At 40.0% G+C, this 22,269-nt stretch overlaps 1 protein-coding gene across 4 annotated transcripts in view; it reads left to right on the top strand.

Annotated features, from left to right (window-relative positions):
- Rnf180 (ring finger protein 180) overlaps positions 1-22,269 on the top strand; it is a 172,889-nt gene that overhangs the window by 9,529 nt on the left and 141,091 nt on the right. For 3 of the 4 annotated variants that reach the window (XM_031360552.1, XM_031360553.1, XM_031360550.1), the window contains exon 2: positions 13,097-13,231. In XM_031360552.1, coding sequence (XP_031216412.1) covers positions 13,097-13,231 — 135 coding nt within the window. Of the gene's footprint in view, positions 1-764; positions 861-13,096; positions 13,232-22,269 lie in introns of all 4 variants that reach the window. The other variant, XM_031360551.1, reaches the window with a different exon arrangement.

Below are 22,269 nucleotides of genomic sequence, written 5' to 3'. Positions count from 1 at the left end.
CACACATTTAATCCCAGCACTTTTGGGAGGCAGAGGCAGGTGGATTTCTGAGTTTGAGGCCAGCCTGGTCTACAGAGTGAGTTCCAGGAAAGCCAAGGCTACACAGAGAAACCCTGTCTCGAACACAAACAAACAAACAAAAACAAAAACAAAAATCTCTTTACAATTATTCCCTTTCTTTTGAGAAGAGCAATGCTATAAAGCCAGATTAGTGATGATGTGCTTCTGATTCTCTTTGGCCCATTAGGGATAATCTACTCATCAAATGTAAGTGTGGCAAGTTTCAACTAGCTATTAGCTTTCGGCTAAACCCATGCTTCCTATCACTTCTATATCCTTAATATAAAGTGAATGGGTTTTAGCCCTTATCTCTCTGAGAAATCACCTGAGGGATGTGGTGTGTGTGTGTGTGTGTGTGTGTGTGTGTGTGTGTGTGTGTGTGTGTGTGTATGTCCATGTGTGTCATATGTGTGTATGTCTGTCCATGTATGTCTGTGTATGGTTTGGTGTGGTGTGGTGGGGGCTCCATCTCATTTCATACATGGGCCTTCACTTAGTTGTTTCCCTGTGAGAGTCTTTAAATTGTTTGCCTACTATCTCACATCCAACTAGCTTACTACCTGTATTAGCCTTGTATACTTTCTGAGTACACATCTTGGATATTCTTTGTAGTCCTTGACAAGGTGGTAGTTGCTGAGGAAATACATATTGGATGGATAACTATTTGTAGCCTAAAACCTTCATTTATAATTATCCATTTCCAGATTTTTGAGGAACGTCCATATTGGTTTCCACTGTGGCTTCACCAGTTTGCACTCCACCAGCAATGAGGAAGAGTTGTTCTTTCTCTGAATCATTTCGTGAGTGCACTGTCTTTGTTTCTTGATCTCAGCCATTTTGACTTGAGTTAGAATTGTTATGCCCATAGATCAGCAGAGGATAATTAACACAGAGTCCACAACTGGACAATTGCAGTGAGTGAGAGACTGTGGAATACTGAGTTCTCAATGAGATATCCTTCCCCTCAAGGCTTAAGGACCTATGAGAAATAGGAGGAGGAAAGCTTTTAAGAACAGAGGTGGTAGGTGACTCCAAGCAAACATCATCTTCCAAACACAACACGATTGTTACATATGAAATTACACAGACTGTGACAGCACACACAAGTCCTGCATGGGTTCCAACCAGACAAACTCCCAGCACCAAGAAGGGGAGTTGGACACAGGAAGCTATCTGTAACTGATATGTGTGGGTAAGGGGAAAATTAGTTTTCCCAAGCTCCATGCTCTGGAGTAGTTGGCCAGCATAAAAATAGACACCATGATTTGTTTGTGTGCTTTTTGTTTTGTTTTGCTTTATTTTATTTGACTCTTTGTTTGTTTGGATTCTCTCTTTTTTTGAGAGATGGAAACAGCCAGAGGCTGAGTAGATAGGCAGGTTAGGAAGATATGGAAGGATTGAGTGAGAGGAAAAGACTGTGATCAAAATAGATTATATAAGAAAGTTTTAAATGAAAAAATAAAATCCATTTCATCTAGTAAATGACACAGAAATATTTTAATGCCAGTAACAATATGGAATAAAGCTAGACTGGGCTACAAAGATTTTATTATCTTATAAATTTAACATCCAAGAAGCAGACTGCATTCTTCTCTTTAGTAGCTTGGTGTCTTAAGCAGAAGTACGACAAATCAATAAGTCGTATTCAGTGCTTGCAAAGAGTGGGCTTGCCGCTTCTGAGTTTTCAAACTTACTTCTCGGTAAGACACTTTAACTTTGTTTTGCTCTAGATTTTCTTGATTTTCATTATTCCATTGCTTATTTGTCATATTCATTTAACAAGTACATCCTTTCTTTTACACTTATTTGATAACCGTTTAGTCAAAACCAATATTCCTTAATTGAAAACATTAAATATTGGGGACAAGAAAACATGGAATTTATTCAAATGACAATATTTCAATAAAAATGCTTGAAGCTGTACTGGAGTTGTGCACAGAAGAGAGTTGTGCTCCATTTTTGAGATTTAGGCATGCAATATTTTGTTCATTCACAGAGAAGAAATTTAAGAATTCAAGGACACACAGTTTGCATTCTGAGATATTTGCTGTTTTCCAGTTTATGTGACTCTAAACTTAATATTAATGCTAGATTCTCCTCAATGTTTAAAAATTTGTAACAGTTAATTATCATCAATAACAGTGACATCATTAAAATGTATTCATTAAAACAAAACTTAAGATATCATATGGTAATGTTATGATTTGGGTGGGAAATGTCCCCAACAGTCCAACCTATTAAAGCCTCTCCCAGCTGGTGCTGCTGTCTGGAGAGGTAGTGGGCATTTGGGGATGTGGGGGATAGCTGGAGTGCATATAAATACAAGTATATACATATTAGTTTCAAAGACATATTTCAGTACCTCATCAATTTTGCCCATAATTTGTACACTATTCTTTCCATATAAAATGTCGTCTATGAAATGTCAGAATGTGGTTCATACTCACCTGGTGGTCCACTTCTTTTACCAAAGAGTAACAGCAGCTGAAATGGATAAAACTAATGGAGATAATGGAGTTTGCAAAATGTTTGTATCTCTCCAGTGACACTTTATAATCCCTAAAAGTATCACCTGGTTCAATAAAACAGCAAGGGGCTTTCAAGATTTAAGTGCCTGAGCTGCAATGGGGGCTGTTGTTATTGAGAAGTAGTAGTCAGCCTCAGTTGAAGTTGATATAGCCTAAGACCCCATTGGTCAGAGTAGCAAATTCATGAAAGTTACAAATTTCAAGTTCATATAATTTTTTTCTCATTGTCTTGGTTTCATTTGTTGTTGCTGTGATAAAACATCCCAACAAAAGCAACTCAAAGGAGAAAGGGTTTATCATGGTTCATAGTTTCTGAGGGAGTCAGAGAAGACAAGGCAGGTGCCTGGAAGCATGTAGCAGAAGCAAGAGGCTGGCTGATCATACTGCATCCACATTTGGAAAGCAGAATGAGACTGGAAGTGGGGTCATACTGTAAAGCCTTAAGGTCTTGTCCTAGTGACCCACTTCCTACATCAAAGATCACCTCTTCAAGTATCAGCATGTACCAAGTGGTCAGCACATGAGTTCATTAGGGAAATTTCATGTTCAAAGCACCACACTCACTAAAGTTAGTTGTGAATTGTATAATGCCTAAGGACTAAGGAATCCCAGGAAGACAGATAAGGCATAGGATAGATACAGAATAGGAGCTCTGTGGGAATATGGTAGACTGGGTATTTTTTTCCTCAGCAGAAGTGGGGATACTTTCTAAGAAGACAGTTTTGACTGTGAATATCCAAGAACCGTTAAGACTGACTTCATCAGTTTCAAATCCAGAAGTGTTTAAGGCCAACAACTACTAAAGGAGATTAAGGTCTCTGTAATTCAGGATTTAGACACGTTTAGAGTTAATAAATTAGAGGCTTTAGTCAGTACATCTCTTGTGCCTAGAATTGTAAAACTGGCAGTTTGAAAATAGCCCAATTCGTTCTCCTATCTGTGCAGAAGTATTTGATATCTTTGACTTAGTGGAAGCCAATGTAAAAGGGAGCTTAGGTAACAAGCCAGCTCACACTAAATAATTCATGTGCTAAACTATTTATTGAACTAAGTAGGAGCCATAAAGTCCAAAAGAGCCTAGACATAACTAAGAAGTTACCTCCAGTTCTACCTAGTAGATCAATTTTGGTTTTGTTAATTCTTTGTTGTGAATTTCTTAGGTTAAGGTGCTCTGCACTGCAGTTCTGTGGTCAAAACAGACACCAGGGTTCAAGAGCACGAGCATAGGCTGACATCTTACTAATTGTACAAAATGACCTTATAGGAATAGCCCATTCCCAGCAGAATTATTATGTGTGATGTTCTATCCAGAAAGCAGCCACTGGTCAGAAGCCTGTTTTTGCAAAGCAGTTGTGGGCTGCTACATAAATTCATGCATCCTATATAGTGAGATCTTACTAGCATTAAAAAAATGATACTTCTTAATATCTACAGAATAGATACTTTCTCTCATTTCCTGGAGACATTCCAATCATACTACTTTCAGATGAAATAGCCTACAGAATAATGCCTACAAATATATCATAGTGCTTGTAAGCAAAGATAAATATATTGCTCTGCTTAAAAATAAAAATTGGTCAGCCATGGTTGTGTGCATTTGAAATCCTAGCTACATTGGAAACTAAGACAGGAGGCTTGTTTGAGTCCAGAAGTTCAAAACCAGTATGAGCTTGACAGCAAAACAAAGAATGAAAGAAAACCCTCAAACCCAACACAGAAATAACAATGATGTTGCTCTGCAGGACTCTGAACTGAACAAATCACAGAACCATTTTGCTTTCTAAGTTGCTACACCTTAACTTTTTTCACATATTGACCAGTTTCACCTCACTTGATTTCAACCTTAGTTTTAAAGAAATATATTGGTAATAAAGAAATCCCAAATTCCTTCATGTGGAATTATACCTGAGCCAGTGTTGATGTTGTTCCACAGAGAGAAATAATAGTCAGAGGTAGACAAAGAATTGAGCTTCTTTATGGAGGTTGTAATTGCAGTGCTCAGTGTTACAGAAAATTACAGCCTGAGCTGCTCCTAATGTTTTTTCACAGGGACTTATTTGTCCTCCTTAAACATTTTGAGGGATATAATCGGGCAAGAGAATTTGCATAGGCAACATTTTGGGGAGATCTACTTTGTGTTAAGTATCAGTTCTCGAGTTGTATTGCCAAGACCCGGTTAAGAAATGAGGTAATGTTAAGGCGTGGTTTGCCTGTCTCACCACTGCGTTTTCACTGGAGACACAAAGGCAATGGTTGGTAAATAGAACCACAGGCTTGCTGGTGGTTCTTTCATTCTCCACTGCCCCAGGCGTGCAGTCAGTTATGGCTCGCTGCTGGTTTCATTTTATCCTTAATTCTAAATATATTTTGTGGCAAAGAAGGTAGGAAGAACTTGTAAAGCCCCTTTGCATTCTACTGAAAGCTGATCAGATTCCTGAAGAAAAGCCCTGTGTTTTCAGTTGAGAGCTACTGTGCAGCCTGCTCAGTGTGAAACATGTTTACTAAAATGACTACCAGGCTGCATGTGTTCAGATATGAACATTTTTCATACTTGTTACATGTCACAAAATTTGATCTTTTACGTTAAAATGAGAATTTTGGACAACTTGGATTCATCGCTATGACCTTATGAGCTTTACTGTTGTCTTGTAATCAAAGAGTGTTCTCACTGAGGTTGATGGTGATGATCATGAGTATAAGTTTTCAGTATTATGCCACTCATGTGTTCAGCATTTGAGAGCTGTAACTCTTGGAATAGTGTTTCCCAAATGTACAAAACATTCAAGAAGCATCAACCATTATAGCAGGGTGAGGACAGGCAGTGACATAAACAGGTGCCAGTATATGAGTGAGTATGGGGACTGTGCATTAAGTATGGGTAAGTACATTCTGTGTACTAAGCAATAAGGCTATGTGGACTGCTACCCATAGTCTCTGGACAAGATATTTTCACAGTTGCCTGACTTGTTAAAGTCAGTACTACAGTGTCTCAGTTGCTGAGCTGGAGGTGGATTTGAGTTTGTGTCTAACACATAAATTGTTCAAGTCTGTTCTAAGACTACCCACTTGGTTAATAAGTTGGGCTTCAGTGTCTTATCCTTCCTTTTAACATAAGTTATTGGCCAGAAGCCATCTCACTTCTATAAACAGATTGCTAGCAGATAACCATCTGTTGCTTCCCCTTTTAAGTTCAGATAAGTATAAACACAGCTAGACATCTTTCTCTTATGTCCTTATTCTCCATAGCTGAAGAACTTCAGTTTAGTTCTTCCCACCCACTGGTCAAACATAATTAATAATTAACCGTGGAAACAGAAGTGTAAGGAGCCATGTTGTATGGACTAGAGTATCTCTCAAACCTCAACAAATAAGTCTTCAGTAGCAGATCAAAAACTGATGAAATTGAAAAGAATTAGAGACCATGGAATGGTCGGCCCTAATGGGACTTATATCATACCTTATCCCTCAGGGTTCATTATGGAAGAGGGGAGTGAAAGATTGTAAGAGCCAGGGCTGGTGGATGATAATGAGGAAACAGTTAGTGGTTTCCAGACATAGTAGGGCCTTTGTATACATGAATCCACAGCAGCTGTGATCCCAGCATTCACCAGCTCAGCATGCACAAGCCCAAGCCAGACAAAACTACAGCCTGGAAAGGTGAGGTAGACATGAGTTCCTACCCCTAGGTATAGAGCTATCAGCAACTGATTGATAGCTGCTAAGAGAGGGGTGGTCCCTGATAATTCAAGTATTAGAAGGCCACACATACAAAGGTATAGAGGCAGCACAGATGGAACTGGATGGAGAAAAAGCAAAACAAAACAAACACAAAGTTGAATGAGTAAGGAAGCAGGGCAGAGATCTGGGACACTAGGGAGAAGGAGGTCAAACTTAAATATAAAGCTTCTTATAACTTAACACTTGAGGTCAGCATGCTTATATTATTTATTGAACAGATCATCTGATTCCATGAGCAGATAAAGGGAGTGTGAGGAGCTCTCATCTGAGTATTGTTTGTCTGATTTCAGTAAATGTTTATTGCAAGTTTCTTAAGGTCAGATATTGTGTTTGATTATGTGACTGGGGAATGAGTAGAGTATACCTTTTAGTAACTCGAATTGGTAAGAAAAACAGAACTGAGAATGGTGCCACTTGACTGCTTCTGTGGAGGTATGCACAGAAAGAGGAACTGAATGTCTCTAGAGTCCACCTGCTGGGTTTAAACTTGACCTCATCCTTAAAGGATAAGAACTGTTGGCTCAAGGATGCCATAGGGAAGGAAAATGCTGTAACAGGAAGAGGCTAGGAGTTAGAAAGTGTTGTTTCTAGGGAACTATGCAAGTATCTGCATTCAAAAAACCATGCAGCAGAAATTATGGGAAGGACAGTAAGAGAGAATTACATAACTGTATCAAAAAAGTTAATTGATAAAAACATGATGACTATAATTTTTGACTGTATAGTTTTTGCAGTAATTTTTAATATTTATAGGTAACTTTAAATTGCATCTTTAATTGCAAATTGTAGAGTCAGAGAGAGGGGAGGTAGAAGGAAGTCCTAACCAAGGAACTCTTGGCAAATGCTAGGAGAGTTGTGTCCGGCCTTTGAACATTGTGACATGGTCATCTTCAAGGTATACCTTAGAACTGTGTAAGGCAGTTACAAAAACAAAACAAAACAAAACAAAACAAAGCTTCTGAAAATAGTCTCACCATGTTTAAGTTTATGATTGTGTCTTGGCCCTCATTCATAGCCATATGTGGTTCCATGTGACTCAAAGGGCAAAGGATGGGCATATGTACACCATCCTAGTTGTCATACTTTGCCAGTTATGTTTAGCTTTTGGTAGCCTTATCACATATATAGATAGGTTCGACATGACCAGTCACAATCAGATACTAAAAAGTTCTGTTGAAAGGAACCTTTGTGCTACCAAAAGAGCCTGCTATAGTTGTGTTTTGTTTGCCTTTTCTTTTACTTTACACATAGGAGGGGCTTAGCCATTCTGTGGCTGTGAAGAGACATGATGACCAAGGCAAGTTATAAGAGAAAGCATTAAAATGGGAGCTTGCTTAGTTTCAGAGGATGAGTCTATATTTGTCGTGGTAGGAAATGTGTGGCCTCAGGCATACACAGCACTAGAGCAGTAGGTAAGAGCTTAAATCATCTATAAGAGGGGGCAAAGAGACATGGAGGAGACTGGGCTTGGCGTGGGCTCTTAAAACCTCAAAGTCCGGCCCCAGAGACACAACAACAAGGCAGTATCTCTTAACCCTTCCTAAACAGTCCCCAGTGAGGAACCAGTCTAAATCTCTGAGCCTATAGGGTTCATTCCCATTCACTACTGTCAGTGTCTTCAGCCCGTAACAGATTATCTACTGAATGCATTAAACATGCAACTTTCAGCCAGGCAGTGGTGGTGCACGCCTTTAATCCCGGCACTTGGGTAACAGAGGCAGGCGGATTTCTGAGTTCGAGGCCAGCCTGGTCTACAGAGTGAGTTCCAGGACAGCCAGGGCTACACAGAGAAACTCTGTCTTGAAAAAACAAAACAAAACAAAAAAGCAACTTTCTACATATTACCTAGAAACATCAGAATCTCTTTGGTTGTGGCACAGTGACATACAGTTTAATACAGCCTGCTTGTATCATACCTAAGGAAGCGACACTGACATCTCAATGATGAGGAAATAGCCAGCTCCTCAAAGTCCTGGGGTGAGAGATAGAATAGGGCTGCCCAGCAAGACTGTGCTCCCAGTCCTATCAGTGAAGTCACACTAAAGTAGTAAAAGAGCATGCTGGGAGAGATAATTCATCTCTGGTGAACTGCTCACCATGCAAATATGAGGACTTGAGTTTAGATCCCCATTACTCACATGAAAGGCCAGACATGGTGTATATGCTTGTAATCCCAGCCCTGAGGAGACAGAGGCAAAGAAGATCCTGGGGGGTTTCTGGCTTGTCAGTCTAGCTTAATCATTGAGCTCCATGCTTAGAGAGAGATTCTTCAAAAAACAAGGCAAGGGGCAGGTAAGATGTTTCATTAGGTAAAGGACACCTCTCTTTAAGACTGACAACCTGAGTTAAATTCCTTAAAGCTACATGATATAATGAGAGAACTGACAATATAAAGTTTTTCTTTGACCGGAATATATGCTTTGGTACACACATGCTTACACATGTATGCACATGATAATAAATACTGCCTTAAAAAATTAGGCAAAGAGCAATAGAGAAAGACACTTGATGTAGACCTATGACCTCCACATACTCAAACACATATGAACATGGGCATATACATATACCACACTGTATACACTACACACACAACCATGCATTCCAAATAGTGAGAAAAAAGCAGGTTAAATTAACTTTATAAGATCCTCTATTAGTATATTAAATTTTGATTACATAGTTAACATTACATTTTCAAAATATATTTCTCATTTTTTACCAAGTCTTCAAAATCTATTATATGTTTTTATACAGTCTGGATTGGCCACATTTCAAGTACTATGTAACTATATCTGATTAAGTAACTATCTATAGATTTGCACATATTTATTCTTAATGAACTGCCAGGACAAACATCTCTCCTAGAGCAGAGTCTTAAAGAAAATGTTCGTGCAACATCTGGACATTGAAAATACTGGCCTAGGTCTTTGGAACAAGATAAAAATGAGATCTATGGATTTAAAAATCACAGTGTATTCTTCAGTAGTTGTCACTGAGGACTTACTGAAATCTACCATTAACCTTTATTTGTATGTCATCACACCTTAGGAAGACATGGGTGACTGAGATATGGGGACCTGAGTATTGAGGTTTTGGGACATATAAACATATGTGGATACTTTCAGACTTTATTGTGGTGTGAGGCTTCCCTGAAAAGAGAATGGTAGGGTAAAGGGGTTGGGGATGGAGGAGGATATAGAGGAGAAAGAGAAGCACTCGGAGAGTTAGACAAGGTGGGGGTTACACCAACGATGCAGAAACCAAATGGGGGGGGGGTTTACAGATCATAATCTTTGCCATTGATGGTTTTAATAAAGTGATCTGTGGCTGTTGTGAGTTCTGAAGATGAGTCAGTTGGTGAAGGCAGAACTTTGGCCTGAAGGCTAGAAAATCAGAGTTGGCTTAACTGGCAGAGGGTTGTTGAGCCTGCTGGCCAGGAGTGCATTATATTGTAGTTGATTTCTATGTCTTTGAAAGCAGCGTCTCTCAACATAGCCCAGGCTAGTCTAGCACTCACCATGTGGCTTAGACTGTCCTCAAACCTTCCATCTGCCTCAGCCTCCCAAGTGGCAGGATTATGAGAATGTCTCATCATGCATAACTATTATAATTAAATCCTCTCTGCTTGCATATTGTCAATCTCTAGGTTCCTTCTTCTATGGCTCTGGCTTATAGCTGATGAAGTTTAGCCAATTACATGTATACATACATATTCATTTTAGTTTTAACAACACTTTAGAATTCAAGGTTTTACCTATTTCCAGCTCTTTGTTTATTGAAGAATAAGTTAGAACTTCCATGAGTAGGGCCTAGGTGTATTGTTACTTAAGACTCCTAAAGCACTTTTGATGTACTAATGATGAAAACTGCTAATAATATGTATATAGCACAGGGGACACCACTAAGCAGAAGATAGGATTATTCATCTTCATCTTCTCAGAGTCCAGCATATGTTAAGCTTTCAGTAAATATGGTATGAATAGGTCTAAAAGCATTAATGGGAAAAATCTCAAATTTTAAAGATAGACTCACAATTGATGGAGCTATTCTGAACTCACCATTTGCTTTATCACTAGCATAGTAAACTGTTCCACTGAGCTCGCTCAAAGTCACTGCAGTCTGATAAAGACCACCATGACTTTATTTTTCTTTTTTTAAATTGAAAATAGATTCTCATATAATATATCCCGACACAGTTCCCCCTCTCCAGTTCTCCCAACTCCCCACCAGCAAGACCTCCCTACCCCCCGGCACTACTCCCCATCTGTTTCCTTTTGAGAAAAGAACAGGCCTCTAAGAAACCAGTAGACAACAGCTAAGCATGACAAAAACAAAAGATACAATAAGACAAGGCAAAATCCTTCTTACTGAGTCTAGACAAGACAACAGAAGAAGAGTCCCATGAGCAGGCAAAAGGGTCAGAGAAACACCCACTCCCACTGTCAGGATTCCCATACATACAACAAGCTAACAGCTATAACATATATACAGAGGACCTGGTATAGACCCCTACAGGCCCCGTGCTTGCTACCTCAGTCTCTGTGAGTCCATTTGAGCCCTGCTTAGTTGACTTGGTGGGCCTTGACCTCCTATTCACCTTCACTTTAAAGTAAGCCCCTCTGTCAATGGGCAAAGAGACACCTTGCACCTCACTGACTGGAGCACATGGGAGAACAGCCCCTGCACCTCACCTGGGCAACAAGTGAAGCTGCCCTGATTGCGAAGGCACAGGAGAGTCAGCCTGAGGATGTGAGGATGGGAGAGTTGGCCCAGCCCCTTGCAGAATGCAGCACTTGGGAAGTTGGCCCCAATTTTCGACTGGGCAGCACAGTAGAGCTGACTCTGGAAGCATGGGTGCAGGTGAGCTGGCCTGGAAGCCATGTTAGCAGAACTGACCCTGCAACCTGCCCACGGCAGCATTGGGTGGCCTAGCCAGAGCCGTGCTGAAATGCTAATCTGGTGGTGCAGATAAAGGAGAGCCAGCATGCTGACCACCTTAGTACCACTCAGGCCCAGATCCAGGGCTCTGAGTTGGCCTATCCAAAAATCTATATCATCTATCTGAAAATGGTTGGATGGGTGAAAGGGCTAGTCTTGCTGAGCCAAATCTGCAGGATCTGAATGACACAGGCCAACAACAGGATAACTAGGAAGAGTCACTGTAAGGATCTGATGTTGATGGTGTCACAGAAGCCAGAGACCTTCATGATCCAGACCTCACTACAATGAACATTTGCAAGTGAAGATGGGTAGACCGAGGGACGAATTGTGGGAAACACTGTGACACACTACAGCTTCTATGATCAGATGCTTTTCTGTGCTATCTTTTTGGTTTGTATGTGTGTGTTTTATTTTGGGGGAGCAGATGCAAGAGTGAAGAGCAGATATGAGGGGATGGGGAGATGAGCAGGACTGGGGTGCATGATATGAAACTCACAAGAATCAATAAGAAGTTAGAAAAATAAACTTAAATTTCACTAAAAAGTAGAGCATGAATACTTAAATTTAATCCTTTACATACATTTTAATATACTATTTTTACACTTTCTATTTTACTATTGAAAATTTTAGACACTCTATTTTGATCATTTTCCCCATATCTCAGATCCTTCCTACTTCCATACTCACCCAATTTTATGTTCAATTTTTGTTCTTTTTTCAAAAACAAAAATCAAACAAAAAAAGAAACAAACCAAAAAAGCCACAAAACAACCCCACAGAAATGAAAATCTAAATGAACAGTATTTATACTTCCTTGCCATGATTCTGTTTGGAATAGAAGTTACATTTATGTGTTTACGTATCTTACGTGTATACAGGGAGGACTCACCTGCCCCAGCACTTCTGTGGAGGACAGAGGACAACCTGCACAAGTTGGTTCTGTCCTACCATGTAGGTCTGCTGGATCAAACCAGTCTTCAAGCTAGGCATCTATCTTCTCTGCCCACCTAGCAATCCTCTTGTGATTCTCAGAAGCACTGTAGAGACTTCGTAGATTTTTCCTTGTACTCTGGCCTTAAAAAAATCAATAAAGCATTCTAGAAAGAAAATAAGCTGGTAATCACTGCATAATGCATTATTATAATCAGAACTAATGGAAGTTTCTATGCCAGACATTTTATAAAGCACTCCTTGTCTGTCTAGCCCCCCTACCTAGGACACAGTCACTAGCAGATAGGTACCTGTTTCTTCTCACAAAACCCACTGTTGAGGCCATCCTAAAAGCTGCAGCCAGGCTCTTCTACAAAGCAAGACCTGTCCATGGCCTTTGTTGGGATTCCATAGAACATAGCTCCAGACTCCCGGATACGCTGTGTTCTCGACAGCATCAGTTTGGGACCTCACAGAATGCTACAGCTTGCACTCACAATGTGCAAAGTGAAAAGTGTATTGTTTTTAGACTACAGAAAAGGCATCTCCACTAAAGTGCTCTGGGAAAGGAATTTATCTATGGAAGACTAAGGAATTCTGGCTCACAGGACCAAATTTTTAAGTGTTTTGGTTATTACCCAAAACACCTTTATCAGTGCTTGGGATGTTGAAATTTCCTGCATAGGTTTCATCCTGCCATGGACCCTGCAGCTGGCTGTGTCACAGACCAGCCCCAAACACTGATATTTACTTGGTCATGACACAGGGTAGAGGAGTACATGTCTAGCCCTACAGTAAGAGATGCTTCTTATATCTCTACATGTAACTGATGCTGTAAGGATTTGGAAATCAGACTTCTCCAATGACACTTATCATTCTAAAAATCATTATTGTTCCCACAGATGAAAAGAAGCGAAGAGTCGACAAGTACACAGAGCCCTGAAGAGCAAAAAGGCAACCTGCATTGTTGGAGATGTAGAAAATGCATTGCAAGTTCTGGTTGCTTCATGAGTCCTCTTGAGACTCAAGTGGTTGGGGTGAGTTTTGCTGACTTCAAGAGTTTTAGACTGTCAAAACGTTGGAAACACACCTGTCCGTGCACACCTATTCTGCCACATTTAAGATCTGGTATACTTCAATGGACAAAAACCTGAAACTTTTCGTGCCAGCATTTTATTGGGTATAATTTGTATAGAATAAAACTTGCTTACAGCTTGGTAAATTTAATTAATTCTAGTATGAATCAGTTCAGCATATACAACATTCCCATGACCCAAGAAGTCTGTTTTGTCCTCTTTCAGACAAGGCTTTCCCACTCCAACGTACCTGCTGCAGAGCTTTGTCTCCATCGTCTGGCGTCACCTATCCTTGTCTCCTTTCAAATGAAATAAAATCATGTGCATTCCTTTTGCCTTGTATCTGCCCCAGCATCAGATTTTAGTTTCACTTATATACCGTGTGCAGTAGTTTGCTGAATTCTATGTCATTTATGAGTGTGACAGTCACCACTGTTTCCTGCTGAGGGACCTCAGTGGGTTTTCAGTGATCTGTGCTTATGGTCATCTTAGGCTATAGAAATTTGTGTAAAGCCCTCTCTCTTATTTTGTCACATTTGGAATGTACTTGAAGATGAGTATCTTAGTCATGTGGCAGATATACATTAAGTTTTTAAGAAATTGCTAATAGTCTTCCAAAATGAGCATTCCAGTAGCCATGCGTGAGGGTTCCAGTTATCGCTACTTTCACATTTGCAGTCTGTCTATTCAGGCCGATGAGCAACGGCACATACGAGCAGTGGCATCTACATCATTAGAATCAGCTTTGTATTTTGTCTGGCAAACTAATCCATTGCTAATTGATTCAGAGCCATTCAGTAGTCAAGTTGTCTATATTTATATTATTTGTATTTCTATCATGTATTCCTCAGAGTAGCCCTCTGAGGAGGACAATCTATTACCTCTGCCTTAAGTATAAGGAGACTAAGACACCAAGGGTAAATGATTTTGCTCTAGTCAACAGCATGTCTAGGCAGTGAGCCTGGACAGCTCTGAGACACACTGGGACGCGATGTGGAAGGGAGTGATGCACAGTGAAGACCAGGCACTAATGCGTTGGAGCTTTAAGATTTACAACAGACCCTTGTAGCCTAGTCTGATGAGTGCCATGCTAGGAGTGGGGGCAGACTGGTGTCTGCACTGGAGCCTGCACCAGTGCGTGGGCAAGAAGGCTACCACTGAGGGTCTGTAAATAAGGACATAAGAGTGTTTATGTCATCTCTGCACAAATATAGGAAGCTACTTTCACACAACAGCATCCTCTAGAGTTCTGTGATGTTCAAGTGCACACTGAAGGCAATGTCAGGTCATCTAGTTCACCCTACAACATGTATCACTAATCAATGGTGCCCTTTTCAGGGTCTGGCTGTTTCTCCCTTCATTTCCACTAATGGTCCATCCTAGATGTGATGGCTGGCTTTTTGGCACCCTAATCTTGCATTTTTCACATTGAACTTATAGACATTCTGGGCCCCATTCTTTCTTGCTCTGTACACACACTGACAGCTGTCAAATCTATACTCATGGTATCAACAAAACTAAACATTTAACAACTTGTCAAGGTCACATAGAACACAGCATGTAAGGATTTCCACCCAATCAATTTGGCCAAATTGTAAGCTTCTCAGGTTCGTATATTGATGCTGTGTTGGTGCTGTGTCTAGAGGTGAGGCTTCAAGATAATTAAGGGAAAATAAGTCATAAGGATAAGACTAACCTAGCAGAACTGCAGCTTAAAAGGCAAGGGAGACTGTGAGGGGCAAAGAGAAACGTAGCTGCACAATACGAAGCGCCCTCACCAGAGCCAGATGGCTGGGGCTTGACCTTGAACATTGAGCCTCTAAAACCATGCAGAAGTATATGTCTGTTGTTTAGGTCCTTCTGTTTATGGAGTTTTATCATGGCCACATGAGCAGATTGTGTATCACAGGTCCTATTATAGGCACTGGAAATTTGAAGACAAACAGAAGAATAATCTGTATTTGTGAAGTTTCCAAGATTCACTATTGTACTAAAACCATATTAACATAATCATAGTTCTTTTAGAATTATAGATCCATTATAATGCATATCAAGAATTTAAATTTCTACTTTAATATTGAATATTTAATTTTTATAAATCATAAAAATATTAGATGTACGTAACAACGATTATCTGTAGACTTGGCAAAAGGGAACATATAGGGCATGGCAAAAGTAGGAGATTGGCAGAGAGCTGGGCTCATCTGCAAGGAAAGGCTTTTCTCAGGAACTGAGCGAGAGAAGGCAGTGTAGGACAAAGAGCATGAAGACCTTCCACAACAGTGTGTTCTAAGTCCCTGAGCTGTGTCCACAGAACATTTAACACTCAGAGTTAAACGGGGCTGATCAAGACGTTAAACTGGAAAGATGGGTAGTTGCCAGCCTCTAACTCAATCCAAGAAGTCTGATCTGTGCCATAGATGAGAAATCTCTGATAGGGTGTAACTGATATGACCTTTGAATTTTAAGAGGATATTGATCATAAAAGAGTGTAGAGCGTGGATGGAGGTATCTCCTAAGCTCTCTCTTAGCCTCTCTTTCTCCCTTGCCCTTGTTCCACCCTCTAGATCTTTGAATTAGAACTTTCCGTTCTCGAAATAACCTTTTCAGGATATACATAAATATAAGAAAACAAAACAACAACAACAACAAAAACAACTGAAAAAAAGACAAGGAATCCAAAGACGTTGGGATCTTTTAAATTTGTAACCCTTTAAATATTTAATGAAAAACAAATAACAATGCAAAGTGGTAGTCTTGCAACAGAGTTTGTCCCAGGGTGTACACTGCTACAGTAGTTAAATGATTTGGGTTACTTATTTTTAATAAATTTGATGGGATACTGTTATTGCTTACACTTGAAAACTAAATTGTAAACATCTGTCAGAATATTATTTAATGATACGAAATCATCAGCATTTAAACATTCAAACCATACAATGTTACTTAAAAAATTAAGTCCTGTACAATGGAGAAAAATAATACACATCTTGTATGGACAGCTAACGCCGCCATTCCATGTTCAGGAACTGAACTGTAAGAGAGGTACACTAGTGCCCCCTGCTGCTTGAATAAATTATTTTATTTATAAACCTTGTGTAACTATCTTCCTGCCAGCACAATGTGAAACATTCAGCCTAGCTGTATGTTTGTTTTTCTCCTCTGCCCTGTCACACCTAGTAAGGTTTTGAATCTTAGTGAAATAGCTTTGTCTAGCTTGTAAGTTCATTATTGGCAAGGAAATAACCTGTTATGCTTTTAGAAAGGCTTTTAGTTCCCTGATCAGGATGCTTCTGAGGCTGTCATTCTTTTTAAGTTTATTATGTAGTTGCTCAGAGTGCAGAGTAGTGGTCTTCGTTATCATACATGCACACAGCACCATCCTTTTCTTGTATTTGCCCCACCATTATGCTTTGACTCTTCCCCCACTTTAGTAGACTTTACCTCCAGAAAACAGTTTTCATTTAGCTTCTATGTCACAGAAAAATGTACGTGTGCCTGTATGGGCATATGCACACACACATACACAGGTAAATGGACATATGTTAACACACACATGTGCATATATACATGAATATGCATACATATACACATATATGTACATAAGGACATACATGCATACATATACATGAACATGCACACACACACACACACACACACACACACAACCCTCTAGATTTGTTCCTCTAGCATGTAAGAATAGCTGTTTAGGCAAACATGTTTGGTATATATTGATAGTTCTGAAATAAAAGTGATTATGTTGGAATGTCATGAAGCAGAAATAGCTAATAGAACTTTCTTTCCCAAATTTACTTTTCCATTTAAACTAGTCTGTTATTTTAGTTAATTTAAAAGTAAATTTTAGGTTTGCTTTTTGTAAGTATTGGAGAAAATGTCAACACTTTAAGTGTACTCAGGTGGGAGATGTGGTGCATGGTCCTCGATTCTGTACCATTTACCTGCTACAGGACGCAGCAGTTGGAAATTCATTGTCTGAGAACATGAACTCTGAAGCTGGACTGACTGGATGGGATCTTTAAGTTATCTTTGAATATGTGACGTTGACAAGTTGTTGAGAAGTGGCTTAATTTTACATGTTTCAGCATTCTTATCTATAACATGGAAAATGCCTAAAGCAGTTTATAGAGAGCATAATATAAGTATTTTCTGCTTAATCAAAATCACAAGAACATGTACCATAAAGCTTCATGTGTGGACAGATATGGTTTTGATATCTGATAATACAGGAACAGTTGAGAATCATGTACAAACTGAACAGCTGGTAGTGGTTTCTTGGCATTATGATCAATATCATGTGAGGAATACTATTGTCAACCTATAAGCTCAGAAGAAATAACAAGTTAGTATAATGAAATGACACGTGAACACTTTGCAGCGAAGTTGCTGACATGTTAATAAATCCTCTTACTAGATCTGTGTGGGCAATGCTGAATTCAGTGATTAGAAATGTTTTAAGGTTGAGTACCATGAACAAACTTTAGCATTAATAATCTGTTATTCTTTCCGTCAGCATGGGTTTTTTCTTTCATCTGTTCCTTCTGTTCTTTCATTTTATTCTTTTTGCTGATATGCAAACAATCATGAAAAGTCAGAGCAAATTCTGGAGTTTATCATGAAAAGGCAATCATACTTGTCAGTTCCAGTTTGCTTTGATCTGTACGAGGATTTAAGGATTCGCTAGCTGTACTAGTCTGTGCAACGATCACCTTTTCCTGGGAAGAGCCCAAGCACTGGGACGTACTAACCCCATTCTCAGAGCCATGGCACTTCACCCTTCATTTGTTTCAGGGGCAGAGGATTTAGGGGAAACTGGACTGTTGGCTTTAATTGAGTCACTTGCAGTAGTTTTTTCAGAATTTTTATAAACATTAAAATTTGATTTAGTGAATTGTGGCCATATAGAAACAAACTGTTAATAATTTCAATTTTAAATGAAAACCTTCTTTAACGGTGTAGAGAAACAAAGAAAATCATGTGTGCTGGCTGTGATCCATGTACATTTTGACAACTTTTGAAGACAAAAAAAAAAAAAATCTTCCACGCCAAAGTGACTGGAGTTGGTAAAGATGACAGTGACTGAAAATTATATGCGAATGCCGAGCAGGTGTCTTTCCTTTACCCAGCATCTCTGCTTGTTCACAGTGTTCAGGCACTGTCCTATGAGCTGAGGGTGAAATGCTTACTAAGTATCCACTACATGCAGCTTGCCTATCACTGAGATTTAGACATAACAACTAAAGAAAAGAAAGGTCACTGCTTCAAAATTTGCATTGAGAATTCTCAGGAGATTATTCTTTCCAGTATGGACAGAATAAATTTACTCTTCAGTTGTTAGGATATGGTGAAAATAAAATTACAGTCATCTTTCATATACATGGAAGATTAATTTCCAGACCCCACACAAATATAAAAATGCACAGATGCTCAGGACCCATAGGTAAGATATTTACATGTAACTTTGTATATCTTCATATATTTTTTAAATTACCACTGTTTTGCTTATAATGTCTAATACAATTTAAGCTTTGTAAACAATTGTCATATGATGTTGTTTAGGAATAATTATTGTTCATACATACGCATTTTGTTGTGAATTTTCTGGTTGATTGAATCCATAGATTTAGAGCCAATATATGCAGAAAATAATTTACATAGAAAATGATAATTTATTTGGGAATGTATGTAATTAGAGATGAATTTATCTTCCTGGAAGAATATATTTGTAATGATTACAATCCTATAGATACTGACAGGAACAAGTAGGAATATTTAAAATCTAGAGCAAAGTAAACATTTAGAAAGAAACATTTAAACAACTGCCAGCTTTTTTTGTTTTCTGGTTTTTTGTTTTTGTTGTTGTTTTTGTTTTTGCTTATGTACTTCGAGTTTGACAGTAGCTTTCTCAAACTTCTTAAATATTTTGGTGTTATAAAGGATTCTTAGTTTTGTGATTTGTCCAATCATATTAAACTGCGTGTGACTTGGAGGAAGGCAGCTAACAGTGCCTGAACTGTCACTGCAAAGCATTCAACATCACAACTTAAAATGCTGGAAAAGGCAGATGATACAGGCACACTAAACCAGATTAAAAATATATATATTTCAGGATTCTTAGACTTGCGGCATAGAGAATCATTAAGTAGTACATCTAGTGTGTAGTCCCTGTGGTGGAGAAGTAAATAAGTGCTTGGGCATCCAGGTGCCTCTCATACTGGTGACATGGGACCTATGTCCTGGGAAACACCTTTCTGAGATAGCTCTTCGGCAGACTCATGATCTTGACCCAGGTTATCTTCTTGAGTGCTACTTATACTTTCTCCAGAACCTGCCGCAGCTTATTATTTAAGGGCTGCAGCACCCATGGATTTCTTAGATTGAAGTCTGAAGTTTTAGAATTATCAGTGATTGAAGAATGCTGTAATTTCCCCCCTGGGGTCAGGGTGGGCATGCATGGGGTCACATATAATAGTATTATGTTATGAGTGTAAGGACAGTGATTCAGAAGCTGTCTTGTATTTATACAGTTTGCTTGCTATTGAGTACACAAGTAAGGACCCACTGTGACTTGAAGTGCTGCTCTCCATAAAGTTGCAGCTGTGTTTTCATGAGATATTTGAAAGAGCCTACAGGGCTTTCTGCCCACAGTGGTTTGCCCTTGTGACCCACTAGCCTGCTGCGGAAGAGCAGAGTGTTCTTTAGACTGTGTGGTTCAGCAAACCTTATAGGCTGTCGAATTGGAGAACTTTGCTAGCTCAGTCAGGTCTCAACATCCTCATCTTTGGAACTGGATCAGTAAGAGTAACCATTGTGCGTGGTTACAAAGTCTAAATAAGAAAACCCAAGTAGGACAATTGCTACTCCCGGCCCCTAAGACTCCCTTTTCTGTTATCTTTGTGATCTGTGAGAAGTTGGTTCCACATAGACACCACATTCTCCAGGTGCTCTCGTCCATATGTACAAGTATTTATAGTATTGGCATATAACCTATTTCCTCCTGTGAAAAGATCAACTCCTCAAGTTAGTTCTATGTCCTAATATCATTGCTTAATAGGTCTTGCTTTCTTGTAGCAGAATTCTCAGTTCCTTTGAAGCACTCGAATTGTCTAAGGAAGGAGTTACTTGCTTATCTTTTAAGAAGGTTCAGTAGTCCACTGTCACTGGGCTCTGTGTTCTGGGCCTGGAGTGAGATAATACCCTAAGTGTCAGTGGGACTTAGCGGAGGCTCCTCCTATTATGGCAGACTAGCTGGAACTTTCAAAGTCCTGTCACCATCCAGAGACCTACTTGAAGATTCCAGAAGTCTTCCCCCATCCAGTACTCCCCTCCCCCCAAAAAAACTCACCAGCTGCTAGGTGCCAGAGTTGAGCATTGGAGCCTTAGGGCACTTTGTGCCCCCTCAATCCATGTTCTTTTCGAATGTGAAATGTAACCATTCCTTCCAATTAACCCCAAAGTCTTAACTTGTTCCAGCCCACTTCAAACTTCTAAAGACCAGTCTCATGTAAATCAGATGTAGATGTGGTAGTGCATTCTCTTCCAGGCAGGAGCCTGTGAAATTTTATAAGCCCTGCGGTTCCTAAAACACAAGGGCCAGACAGGCATAGGAAAGATAGTCTAATTTTTCTTTTTTTTATTAATTTATTTTTTACACTCCATATTCCACCCCTTCCCCCATCCACCCTCGGACTGCTCCACATCCCACACATTTGAAAAGGAGGAAAACAGACTGCAGGTCCCAAGTAGAGTAGGTGTGAACTCCAGCAGGGCTGAGGTGCTTATTTAAAACACTACCTTCATTGACTCCTTGACTGGGGAGGATCCAGAAGCCTCTGCAACCTTTTTAAATCTTTCCATATAGGTATGCATCTGTGATTTCAAGAGTGATGCCACTGTGTGGGCTTTTTATATCTGTGTCAGTGGTCCAAGAGTTGCCCCAGCCCCATAGATTCAGGCTACGATGACATCACTTCCACTCAGTGGGTCACATTCTTTGGATGAATCTAAGTGAAAAAAGCCTTGGATTCTGTGATTACCACACAGACACCAATGAAGGTTACCGCGTGTGCCTTCCAGAGCAGCAGCCTGGGCTGCATAAGAGTCCACTGCAGCCTTTGCAGCAGAGCAGAGCGTGGGGAGCAGAGGCCTTACAACAGCAGACCGACATTTGGGTACTTCAGGTACCCCTCTGGACACCTTGTCAAAGGTGTAGCTGTTGGCATATAGGCAATCTCACCAGGCTCCTCCTGGCGCCCTAGCAAGGGCTTGTAGCCCTTGTAGCCATCACCTGCCCTGGCCAAGTGCTTCAACTGTAGGCTGTGTGTAAAAGGATCACAGGGCACTTAAGCTCTCTGTTCCCAGGGGTTCTCAGTGAGCTTCTCTCTTCCCCTTTCTTCTTTGTGCCTCATCATCTTCTCTGCCCTCATAGCTCTGCTCCTGTCTGCCTGTCTACATGTCCACTCACCTGCCTCTACCCCTTCCCAGGTCCTCACTCCCCTCCCTTCCTCCAGTAAACCCCCTTTATACGAGGCCTGTTGCATGGAGCAACTTCTCAGGGGCTTACCTTGGCATGGACCACCATGGTACCCCTTGCCACATTGTGTTTCACAGCACTAGCTTGTCTTGAAAACCCTGAGCTGCCTTCAGCATCATTCTGTCATTGTGTGCTGAGGAGGAAAACCCATTTCCCTCTATCTTTAACAGTTTCCTTCTAAAAGGTTCCTTAGCCACACCTTGGCGATTCCTCCCAAACATGGTTCACAGTCATTACATGACTAGGCTGAGTGTTCAGCTCATTCCATTCTGCTTGCCTTCTGAGTTTGGCCTGTCAGTCATTTTCCTTTGCTGCAGTATTACTGTGTACAGCTAGAGGGAACTGGGCAGCGTCTTCAAAGCTTGACTGCTTACATACCTTTTTTCCCCTCCCAAATATCCCATTTGCCACACTTTTGCTCTGCATTCCCTAAAGTCCTATGACTCAG

This window comes from Mastomys coucha, unplaced genomic scaffold (assembly GCF_008632895.1).
Source record: "Mastomys coucha isolate ucsf_1 unplaced genomic scaffold, UCSF_Mcou_1 pScaffold8, whole genome shotgun sequence".
Classification (NCBI taxonomy): domain Eukaryota; kingdom Metazoa; phylum Chordata; class Mammalia; order Rodentia; family Muridae; genus Mastomys; species Mastomys coucha.
This window is presented reverse-complemented; position numbering and strand designations above follow the sequence as displayed.